Source organism: Passer domesticus, chromosome 9 (assembly GCF_036417665.1).
Source record: "Passer domesticus isolate bPasDom1 chromosome 9, bPasDom1.hap1, whole genome shotgun sequence".
Classification (NCBI taxonomy): domain Eukaryota; kingdom Metazoa; phylum Chordata; class Aves; order Passeriformes; family Passeridae; genus Passer; species Passer domesticus.
In genome coordinates, this window is record NC_087482.1 from 2667184 (window position 1) to 2678893 (window position 11710).

The following is an 11710-nucleotide window of genomic DNA, read 5'->3' on the forward strand; positions in this document are numbered from 1 at the left end:
GGGCTGGCGGCAGGGCTCCCGCTCGGGGCTGCTCCTGTGCCTTGGGCCTCTGGGCACTCAGGGCCAGCTCCGCAGCAGCTGCAGCGGGAGGGACGTGGCTGCACCAGTCCCGTTTCCCCGGGGCTGTGAACCAGCTCCAGAGGCCTGGAAGCCGAGGCGCCTCCAGCTTTGGCTGCTGCCGGGCTGGGCAAGGGCAGGCCCTGGGGGAAGAGCTGCTGCCACACAGCCCCAGCCAGGGCTGAGCCCGGCACAGCAATTACTTGCTGTGCCTGTGCCCATGTCTGGCATCGCCTTCCTTCCTGCAGCAGGGGCTGCCAATGAGCCACTGCTTCTCCCTGAGTGTTCCTCCTCCTGAACAGCCTTTTGGTCCATCACTTGAAAAAGGAAAAAAGGGACTACTGGATCAAATGGAAATATTCCCCACTGGGGAGGTGGCACCTTCAGGAGGCAATGCTTGTCTAAGTCACAGGTAAAGATCAGGAAAAAGCCCAGGTAATTGGGGCTGGGCCAGTGCACTCCCTTGTGCAAACAGCTGCACCTCCTGATATTCTCAGAGACTGGGAGATGGCAGGGGATCTCAGGCCCACGGTACAGTTGGGGCACCCTATCAGCTAATGCCAAATTCCATCCTGCAGAGGCTGGGGAGGAATTGCAGCCAGGCCAGGCTGGGAAACAGCCCTGCAGGGTGTGAAAGCAGCAGCGGGGCAGCGAGGCTGCCATGGATCCCTTCCTGCTGTGCCGGGCACGGCGTGTCCAGATGTACAGCCAAAGGCACCGGCTGCTGAGTCCCAGGGGAAGCATGAGGGAAACGCACCCACCTTGTCCTCCGGGTGCTTCCTTCTGTGTTTGTCTCAGGAATTCATCTGAGTCATGAGACTTTTTGGCGGCAAAACCTTGGGTCTTTCCTTTTGGAGGACCTTAAGAGAAAGTAGTTCCATTTCCCAGGAATGGATCCCACAAAAGCGGGACTCAGCCTGTGGGGTCAGCAGGGACACACTACTCACCCCTGCCACGGGAGCTGGGTTGGGGCCAAGCATCCAGCCCTGGAGCTGGAGAAGTCCTCCCCGCAGACACACCTGTAACTCAACAGCCACAGAAGCTTCTGTCATCTCTGCTGATCTGCACGGGCACCACTGAGCCGCAGGAGCGGTGAGGGGTTCGTGCAGGGCGAGGGCACACACGTGCATGGTTCTGTGCTGGCACCTGCAGCGATGCCTCCCTGGGCCAGCTTTGGGCTCTGAGCTGGCAGCTCTCCCAGGGGAAAGGCCTTGACCTACCCTCAGCATCTCCCAGAGCCTCAGTCCTGGATGTGGGACCTTCACCGGCAGGTTCAGCTGCAAGGAAAGGCAGGACAGAAGAGCTCCTGTGGCACTGCAGGAGATCCTCAGGCTGCCCACAAGGCTCAGCCCCGGGGCACAGCCCTGGGCCCGGCCCCTTCCCTCTCTGCTCTTCTCTGTGACTGCACAGAGCACACGGAAGGACACACTGGCACAGCACACGGGAGGAGGACTGAAAGCTAAATGCTCCTTCCTCCCACTGACAGCGATCCTGTGGGAGCCCTCAGGCCTCCAGAAGGGAGCAGGGAAAGATTCTCAGAATCCTTCAGCCCTTACATAATGTTAAGGGAAATGGTTTATAAATGAGCTTTGGTTGCATTGATCTTGATTATTCACTAAGGAAAGGCCGAATGAAAACTTGCCCCCAGCATCCTCCAGGAACTTCAAACCATCCTTCATCAGGACTTTCTGAAAACCCATGTCACAACTCCAGTCTAAAAGGGAGCAGAGATCAGAACCATATCTGTGGCAAGCTGGGATCCCCTAATGCTACAGGGAAAAGGGCACTGCAAGGGGGTCGGGTAAGGCTATGGGACCCAGATGGGAATGGACATGGCCAAAGGTGCACAGGGGCCTGGGGAGCTCTGAGCTGGCTCCTGATCACTCTCCACACTCTTTCCCTGCCCTCAGCAACATCCCTGGGAGGGGTGGCTGGAGTAGCCCAGGGCCCTGGGGCTCTCTCCCTCAAACTCACAGAAAATCCACACTAAATCCTTGGGGAAGACTGCAGCAGGCAGTGCCACAGCTATGCCTCCCTGCTACACTCCCTCCTGCCCTCCTTCTGCTGGGACAGCCCCCCAGATCCCAAGGGCAAACAGCCAGGCCCTCTCAGGACACACTGCAGCCTTGCTCTCCCCCTCTGTCCTTTCCCCACCGTAGGCACCCCGTGCAGTCACTGCCAGGTTTCAGGACATGTCTCCCACGGAGGGACCCCAGCAGGACTGCTCAGTACCTGAGTGCCCTGAGCCTGCTCGGGATAATTCCCCTGGGCTGTGCCGCTCTAGTCCAGGCTGTGCCCGCACTGCCAAGCAGCAGAGAGGGCAGCTCAAGCCTCAGCAGGGCTCAGGCCCAGAGGCACAGCAATTACCTCCTGGGCCTGTGCCTGGCATGGCCTCCCTTCCTGCAGCCGAGGCTGGCACGGAACCACTGCTTCCTCCGGGAAATGCTTCCTTCTGCACAGGCTCTCCTTTCATTTCTGGAAAATGGAAAAGAGACAGCTGGATCAGATGGAAACATTCCTCACTGGGAATGGGGAAGGTGAGGCATCACTTGTGAAAGGAATGGATAAGGATCAGAAAACAACCAGGAGTTTGGGACAACCTAAGGCTGCTTCCTTCCTCAAACAGCCCCAACATCTGATCTGCCTGGACACCAGGAAATTGCAGGGCATCTGAGGGTGGGCATGGAATGTGGTGCAACTGGGGCTGTCTGTCAGCTGATGCCAAATGCCTTCCTGCAGAGGCTGGGCAGAAGCTGCAGCCAGGCCAGGCTGGGAAACAGCCCTGCAGGGCGTGAAAGCAGCAGCGGGGCAGCGAGGCTGCCATGGATCCCTTCCCGCTGTGCCGGGCACGGCGTGTCCAGATGTGCAGCCAAAGCTCCTGGCTGCTGAGTCCCAGGGGAAGCATGAGGGAAATGCACCCACCTTGCCTTCTCTGCAGACATTCCTTCAGCATTTGCCACATGATTTCTAATGGGTCCTGGAATTTCTTGCCTGCCATGTCTTTGGTCTCTCCTGTCGTAGGACCTTAAGATAAAATAGTTCCATTTCCCAGGAATGGATCTCCCAAAAGCACGGCTCAGCCTTTGGGGTCAGCAGGGACACACTACTCACCCCTGCCATGGGAGCTGGGCTTTTGTGCAGCATCCAAGGTAGGAGTTGGTGAGGTCGTCCCTGCAGACACGCCTGTAACACAACAGCCAGAGAAGCTTCTGTCACCTGGTCCTGACCAGACAGTCAAACATTACGCCTTGGTGGGACAGTGAGAACCTACCTGCAGAATGCCCAGAGGGCTTCACAACTTCAGAGCGCCAGGCTAATGGGTAATCCTTCCCAGCCTCCCAGTCTGGAAGCAAACCAAGATGAGAACTGTTTCCATTGTGTGCTAGGGCTGGCTCTGGCCCTGGGCTGGCGGCAGGGCTCCCGCTCGGGGCTGCTCCTGTGCCTTGGGTCTCTGGGCACTCAGGGCCAGCTCCGCAGCAGCTGCAGCGCCAGGGACGTTGCTGCACCAGTCCCGTTTCCCCGGGGCTCTGGACGAGCTCCAGAGGCCTGGAAGCCGAGGCGCCTCCAGCTTTGGCTGCTGCCGGGCCGGGCAAGTGCAGGCCCTGGGGGAAGAGCTGCTGCCACACAGCCCCGGCCAGGGCTGAGCCCGGCACAGCAATTACCTGCTGTGCCTGTGCCCGTGTCTGGCTTTGCCTTCTTTCCGGCAGCAGGGGCTGGCACCGAAGATGGAGTGCTTCCTTCAAGAAATGCCACCTTCCACTGAAGCACTATGTCCATCTCTTGACAAAGGAAGGGAGACAGCTGCATCAGATGGAGCTGTTCCCCACTTGGGCGGTGGCATCAGAGGTAATATTTGTGAAATTTATGGAGCAGGAAAATGGCCAGATTACAGTGGCATGATGTGAGCACTTCCACCTCCAAACAGCCACCCTTTTCCTAATCTGCAGGACTGGATATAGTGGGGGATCTCAGGGTGTGTTACAGTTTGGGCTGCCTGTCAGCTGATGCCAAATGCCTTCCTGCAGAGGCTGGGCAGAAGCTGCAGCCAGGCCAGGCTGGGAAACAGCCCTGCAGGGCGTGAAAGCAGCAGCGGGGCAGCGAGGCTGCCATGGATCCCTTCCTGCTGTGCCGGGCACGGCGTGTCCAGATGTGCAGCCAAAGCCCCCGGCTGCTGAGTCCCAGGGGAAGCATGAGGCAAATGCACCCACCTTCTCTTGTCTGCAGGGGTTCCTTAAGCTCTAGCCTTATCTCTTTGGATGGTTGCAGGGACATCTTATCTGTTGTATCTTGGACTTTCCCTGTTGGAGTAACTTAGAGAAAAATATTTCCATTTCCCAGCAATGGATCCTACAAAAGCAAGGCTCAGCCTTTGAGGTCAGCAGGGACACACTACTCACCACTGTGATGGGAGCTGGGCTTGCGTATAGCATCCAAGGTAGGAGCTGGAGAAGCTGGAGAAGTCCTCCCTGTAGACACATCTGTAACACAACAGCCACAGAAGCTTCTGTCACCTGCTTCCTGCCCGCTTGTCTACAATTCTTCCTTGGTGACACACCGAGAACATACCTGCAGGAGGCTCCAAGGGCTTCAAAACTTTATTCATCCAAGCTGATGGAGAAGCCTTCCCAGCAACCTCATCTAGAACGGAGCACAGATGAGAACACTTTCCAGGGTGTGCTGGGATCCCCTTCTGCCACAGGGAACTGGGCACTGCCAGGGGGTCGGCTAAGGCCGTGGGAGCCAGATGTGAATAGACATGGCCAAAGGTGCACAGGGGCCTGGGGAGATCTGGGCTGGCTCCTGGTCACTCTCCACACTCTTTCCCTGCCCTCAGCAACATCCCAGGAAGGGGTGGCTGGAGCAGCACAAGGCCCTGGGGCTCTCTCCCTCAGACACAGAGGAAATCCTCCCTAAATCCCTGAGGCAAACTGCAGCAGGCAGTGCCACAGTTATGCCTCCCTACCTCCTTCTGTCCCTCCTGCCCTCCTTCTGTGGGGAAACCCCCCAGATCCCAAGGGCAATCAGCCAGGCCCTCTCAGGACACACTGGAGCCTTCCTCTCCTCCTCTGTCCTTTCCCCACCGTGGGCACCCCGTGCAGTCGCTGCCAGGTTTCAGGACATGTCTCCCATGGAGGGACCCCAGCAGGACTGCTCAGTACCCGAGTGCCCTGAGCCTGCTCGGGATAATTCCCCTGGGCTGTGCTGCTCTAGACCAGGCTGTGCCCGCACTGCCAAGCAGCAGAGAGGGCAGCTCAAGCCTCAGCAGGGCTCAGGCCCAGAGGCACAGCAATTACCTCCTGTGCCTGTGCCTGGCATGGCCTCCCTTCCTGTAGCAGAGGCTGGCATGGAGCCCCTGCTTCCTCCGGGAAATGCTTCTTTCTCCTCAGGCTCTCCTTTGATTTCTGGAGAATGCAAAAGAGACAGATGGATCAGATGGAAACATTCCTGACTGGGAATGGGGAAGGTGACAATTTCAGGAGGCATCACTTGTGAAAGGAATGCATAAGGATCAGAAAACACCCAGGATTTTGGGACAACCCAAGGCTGCTTCCTTCCCCAAACAGCCCCAACATCTGATCTGCCTGGACACCAGGAAATTGCAGGGCATCTGAGGGTGGGCATGGACTGTGGTGCAACTGGGGCTGCCAGTCAGCTGATGCCAAATGCCTTCCTGCAGATGCTGGGCAGAAGCTGCAGCCAGGCCAGGCTGGGAAACAGCCCTGCAGGGCGTGAAAGCAGCAGCGGGGCATCGAGGCTGCCATGGATCCCTTCCTGCTGTGCCGGGCACGGCGTGTCCAGATGTGCAGCCAAAGCCCCTGGCTGCTGAGTCCCAGGGGAAGCATGAGGGAAATGCACCCACCTTGCCTTCTCTGCAGACGTTCCTTCAGCATTTGCCACATGATTTCTAATGGGTCCAGGAATTTCTTTTCTGCCATGTCTTTGATCTCTTCTGGTGGAGGACCTTAAGAGAAAGTAGTTCCATTTCCCAGGAATGGATCCCACAAAATCAGGTCTCAGCCTTTGGGTTCAGCAGGGACACACTACTCACCCCTGCCATGGGAGCTGGGCTTATGTGCAGCATCCAAGGTAGGAGTTGGTGGAGTTGTCCCTGCAGACACGGCTGTAAAACAACAGCCACAGAAGCTTCTGTCACCTGGTTCTTACCAGTCAGTCAAACATTACACCTTGGTGGGACAGTGAGAACACACCTGCAGAATGCCCAGAGGGCTTCACAACTTCAGAGCGCCAGGCTAATGGAGGAACCGTCCCAGCATCCCAGTCTGGAAGCAAACCAAGATGAGAACTGTTTCCATTGTGTGCCAGGGCTGGCTCTGGCCCTGGGCTGGAGGCAGGGCTCCTGCTCGGGGCTGATCCTGTGCCTTGGGCCTCTGGGCACTCAGGGCCAGCTCCGCAGCAGCTGCAGCGCCAGGGACGTTGCTGCACCAGTCCCGTTTCCCCGGGGCTCTGAACCAGCTCCAGAGGCCTGGAAGCTGAGGCGCCTCCAGCTTTGGCTGCTGCTGGGCCGGGCAAGGGCAGGCCCTGGGGGAAGAGCTGCTGCCACACAGCCCCGGCCAGGCCTGAGCCCGGCACAGCAATTACCTGCTGTGCCTGTGCCCGTGTCTGGCATCGCCTTCCTTCCTGCAGCAGGGGCTCGCATTGAAGATGGAGTGCTTCCTTCAGGAATTGCCACCTTCCACTGAAGCTCTATGTCCATCTCTTGACAAAGGAAGGGAGACAGCTGCATCAGATGGAGCTGTTCCCCACTTGGGCGGTGGCATCAGAGGTAATATTTGTGAAATTTATGGAGCAGGAAAATGGCCAGATTCCAGTGGCATGATGTGAGCACTTCCACCTCCAAACAGCCACCCTCTTCCTAATCTGCAGGGCTGGATATAGTGGGGGATCTCAGGGTGTGTTACAGTTTGGGCTGACTGTCAGCTGATGCCAAATGCCTTCGGCAGAGGCTGGGCAGAAGCTGCAGCCAGGCCAGGCTGGGAAACAGCCCTGCAGGGCGTGAAAGCAGCAGCGGGGCAGCAAGGCTGCCATGGATCCCTTCCCGCTGTGCCGGGCATGGCGTGTCCAGATGTGCAGCCAAAGACCCCGGCTGCTGAATCCCAGGGGAAGCATGAGGGAAATGCACCCACCTTCTCTTGTCTGCAGGGGTTCCTTCAGCTCTTGCCTCATCTGTTTGGATGGTTGCAGGGACATCTTATCTGTTGTATCTTGGACTTTCCCTGTTGGAGTAACTTAGAGAAAAATATTTCCATTTCCCAGGAATGGATCCTACAAAAGCAAGGCTCAGCCTGTGGGTTCAGCAGGGACACACTACTCACCACTGTGATGGGAGCTGGGCTTGAGTGCAAAATCCAAGGTAGGAGCTGGAGAAGCTGGAGAAGTCCTCCCTGTAGACACATCTGTAACACAACAGCCACAGCAGCTTCTGTCACCTGGTTCCTGCCCGCTTGTCTACAATTCTTCCTTGGTGGCAAACTGAGAACATACCTGCAGGAGGCTCCAAGGGCTTCAAAACTTTCTTCATCCAAGCTGATGGAGAAGCCTTCCCAGCAACCTCATCTAGAACGGAGCACAGATGAGAACACTTTCCAGGGTGTGCTGGGATCCCCTTCTGCCACAGGGAACTGTGCACTGCCAGGGGGTCGGCTAAGGCCGTGGGAGCCAGATGTGAATAGGCATGGCCAAAGGTGCACAGGGGCCTGGGGAGCTCTGGGCTGGCTCCTGGTCACTTTCCACACTCTTTCCCTGCCCTCAGCAAGATCCCTGGGAGGGGTGGCGGGAGCAGCGCCGGGTCCCGGGGTTCTCTCCCTCAGACACAGAGGAAATCCTCTCTAAAACCCTGGCGAAAACTGCAGCAGGCAGTGACACAGTTATCCATCCCTCCCTCTGTCCCTCCTGTCCTCCTTCTGCTGGGACAGCTCCCAGATCCCAAGGGCAAACAGCCAGGCCCTCTCAGGACACACTGGAGCCTTGCTCTCCCCCTCTGTCCTTTCCCCACCGTGTGCACCCTGTGCAGTCACTCCCAGGTTTCAGGACATGTCTCCCATGGAGGGACCCCAGCAGGACTGCTCAGTACCCGAGTGCCCTGAGCCTGCTCGGGATAATTCCCCTGGGCTGTGCCGCTCTAGTCCAGGCTGTGCCCGCACTGCCAAACAGCAGAGAGGGCAGCTCAAGCCTCAGCAAGGCTCAGGCCCAGAGGCACAGCAATTACCTCCTGGGCCTGTGCCTGGCATCGCCTCCCCTCCTTCAACAGATGCTGGCACGGAACCACTGCTTCCTCCAGGAAATGCTTCTTTCTCCGCAGGCTCTCCTTTGATTTCTGGAGAATGCAAAAGAGACATCTGGATCAGATGGAAACATTCCTCATTGGGAATGAGCCATGGATCCCATCCTGCTGTGCCGGGAACCATGCGTTCAGATGTGCAGCCAAAGCCCCCGGCTGCTGAGTCCCAGGGGAAGCATGAGGCAAATGCACCCACCTTGTCCTCCCTGCAGCATTTTCTTCAGCACTTGCCTCATCTGTTTGGATGGTTCCAGGGATATCTTCTCTGTTGTGTCTTGCATCTTCCTCTTCGGAGGAACTTGGAGAAAAATATTTCCATTTCCCAGGAATGCATCTCACAAAACCAGTGCTCAACTTGTGAGGTCAGCAGGGACACACTACTCACCCCTGCTATGCAAACTGGTCTTGTTGGCAATAACCACCAATGTACGTATGAATCTCCTCCCTGTAGACACACCTGTAACTCAACAGCCACAGAAGCTTCTGCCATCTCTGCTGATCTGCACGGGCACCACTGAGCCGCAGCAGCGGTGAGGGGATCGTGCAGGGCGAGGGCACACACGTGCATGGTTCTGTGCTGGCACCTGCAGCGCTGCCTCCCTGGCCCAGCTTTGGGCTCTGAGCTGGCAGCTCTCCCAGGGGAAAGGCCTTGACCTACCCTCAGCATCTCCCAGAGCCTCAGTCCTGGATGTGGGGCCTTCACCGGCAGGTTCAGCTGCAAAGAAAGGCAGGACAGAAGAGCTCCTGTGGCACTGCAGGAGATCCTCAGGCTGCCCACAAGGCTCAGCCCCGGGGCACAGCCCTGGGCCCGGCCCGGCCCCTTCCCTCTCTGCTCTTCTCTGTGGCTGCACAGAGCACACAGAAGGACCCCCTGGCATTGCACACGGGAGGAAGATTGAAAGCTAAATGCTCCTTCCTCCCAATGACAGTGATCCTGTGGGAGCCCTCAGGGCTCCAGAAGGGAGCAGGGCAAGGTTTCCAGATTCTTTCAACCTTAAGATTATGTTAAGGGAAATGGTTTGTAAGTGAGCTTTTGTTGCATTAATCCTGATTATTCACTCAGGAAAGGCAGAGTGAAAACTTGCCTCCAGCATCCTCAAGGAACTTCAAACCATCCTTCATCAGGACTTCCTGAAAACCCATGTCACTATTCCAGTCTAGAAGGGAGCAGAGATCAGAACCATTTCCATGGTGTGCTAGGATCCCCTTCTGCCACAGGGAACTGGGCAATGCAGGGGTGTTGGGTAAGGCTGTGGGAGCCAGATGTGAATGGACATGGCCAAAGCTGCACAGGGGCCTGGGGAGCTCTGGGCTGGCTCCTGGTCACTCTCCAACCTCTTTGCAGGCCCTTTGCAACATCTCTGGAGGGGTAGCTGGAGTAGCCCAGGGCCCGTGGGGTCTCTCTCCCTCCCACAGAGGAAACCCTCCCTAAAGCCCGGGGCAAAACCATCCCCAGCGCTTCCCAGGGAGCAGGGAGCGCTGTCCCGGGATAGGGCAGCCAGGCTGCCGGCTCACCTGCTCGCCGCGCTTGCAGCGGAGCAGCCTGGGCAGCCCTGGCAGGCAGGGCCACGGCCAGGAGCAGCAGGAGTAGGAGGCGCAGAGCAAGGGCCATGGTGCCTTGTCCTCCGCCAGTCCCGCAGCTCTTGCTGCCACCGCTGTCCCGACACCGCTGTCCCAACGTCAGCACCGCTGCTGCCACCGCCGCTGCTGCCGCAACAGTTGTGCTCAGGGACTGACTGCTGGGTCCTTGTGCTGCTGTGCAACCACGGGGCTCTGGCACCTCTGGCACCTCTGTGACCTCAGGGCCTGCTGAGAGCTCAGCCTGCTGTGACCCCAGAGCCCTGCTGTGACCTCATGGCCTCAGCTGTACCCCCAGAGTGTGTGCCCGTCTGCATGAATGGACTGCCCTGATTGTAAATGTTTTGCTTCATCAAAGGGCCATTGCTCAGCAAAACCTTTCTTTTGCCTGCTGACATTGCTGGTCAGGCTGCGTCCCTCAAGATGCTCTTGATTGTTGCAGTTCAAATTTATTTTATTGATTTCATTTTAAGTGTTGTTTAAGGGCTCTGTTGTGCCCCCATTTTTTTCCTGAGTTGGTTTACCTGTGGGTTTTACCCTCCCTCCAAACTGTCCCTCGTGTCCTTCCCCACCCCTTGTTCCAGCTCTTTCCCTGCCTCTCAAGGCAACCCAGCCCCTTGGTTCCCCAACCTTTGGGCCAATCCCTGACTGCAACTCCCCTTTGGCATTCCCCTACTCCTGGGAGCCCCACTGGCCCTTGTGACCCATCCTCTCCACCCTCCTACCCCAACTGGCCCCAGACACTTGATGTAATCCCCTCACTCCTCTCCTGAGGATTCCCTATTGGTTCATTGTTTGCATCCACCCCATGACTTGTATGTGTACAAAACCCCTTGGGCAGTACAGCTAGGGGCTTTTCATCCCGTTCTCTTCACCTGGACTAAGGTGTTCCTTGCAGAACCTGAAGACAGGGAGCCTCCTCCTTTCTCCTGTGCTTCGTTCCTGTCGTGGCTTGTGTCTGGCACTGGAGAGCAAGTGGCACTAAAGGCTCTGCCTCTGGTAAATCCCCATAGCGAGGCAGTTCCCGACTCCTGCCGTAGTGCCGGAGTTGTAAGAGCTAGCCCAGGTTCCAGCACTCACTTCACTAATGTACCGAATGCCCCTTCTTCAGTGCCTGCTCTGGTGCTCTGCCATCTCACACAGCAGAGTGTGATTCACATACTGCAGCCCAGAGTTAGGTTGTTGCAACATTGAAATGGGTGTGGTTGGCAGGATGGCTGGCCATAAATCACTACAGAACTAAAGCAAATGTGTGCACTGTGCCAGGCTGGACTTGAATAGACACAGGAATTGTGGAAAGATGAGGACAGGATAGCAGAGAACAATGGAAAAGCCAGCTGAAAAGGAGGACATGCTAAAGGAGTTATTTGTGCACATTTGGGGGTATATTTTTCTTGGGTGCAAAGCAAAATGAAAAGCTCCTAAATGCCCAAAAGATGAGAACTGTGTGTGGTAAATAGGTATGATTCATGCTGACAAAATTGAAAGAGTAATCAATACTGATACAGTAATTAATATTTGGAAATAATAAAACAGTTAAAGGTGTAATGCCAAGCAAGAAAGGGAGAGGAGGGGTTATCCCTCTCCCCACCGTTCTCCTGCAGCTGTTCAGAACAGGAAGAAGCAAGAGATAACAATGACTGAATTTAGTTGGAAGAGAGGAGAATTTGGTTGGACACCAGGCAAATGTTGATTATATGAGATTCACTGCTTTAATGTTAGAACTCAATATTGGTTTATACAGTACCAGCTTGATGTGCATGTGTAATTCAAAAG

General features: G+C 56.6%; 1 protein-coding gene and 1 long non-coding RNA gene across 2 annotated transcripts; both read right to left on the reverse strand.

The window, feature by feature from the left end:
* Positions 1 to 4564: 4564 nt before the first annotated feature.
* On the reverse strand, positions 4565 to 7469 carry LOC135308288 (uncharacterized). Its single transcript, XM_064433227.1, has 8 exons — positions 7392 to 7469; positions 7203 to 7304; positions 6658 to 6774; positions 6267 to 6338; positions 6107 to 6178; positions 5918 to 6019; positions 5352 to 5459; positions 4565 to 4695 (listed from the first exon to the last, which is right to left on the reverse strand). The coding sequence occupies exons 2-8, from the start codon at positions 7264 to 7266 to the stop codon at positions 4565 to 4567; spliced, it is 666 nt and encodes a 221-aa protein (XP_064289297.1). The 5' UTR covers positions 7267 to 7304; positions 7392 to 7469.
* Positions 7470 to 8290: 821 nt separating this feature from the next.
* LOC135307611 (uncharacterized) lies at positions 8291 to 8857 on the reverse strand. Its single transcript, XR_010368321.1, has 3 exons — positions 8742 to 8857; positions 8553 to 8654; positions 8291 to 8392 (listed from the first exon to the last, which is right to left on the reverse strand). It is a non-coding gene; the product is annotated as an uncharacterized LOC135307611 (long non-coding RNA).
* Between the last annotated feature and the right edge of the window lie 2853 nt (positions 8858 to 11710).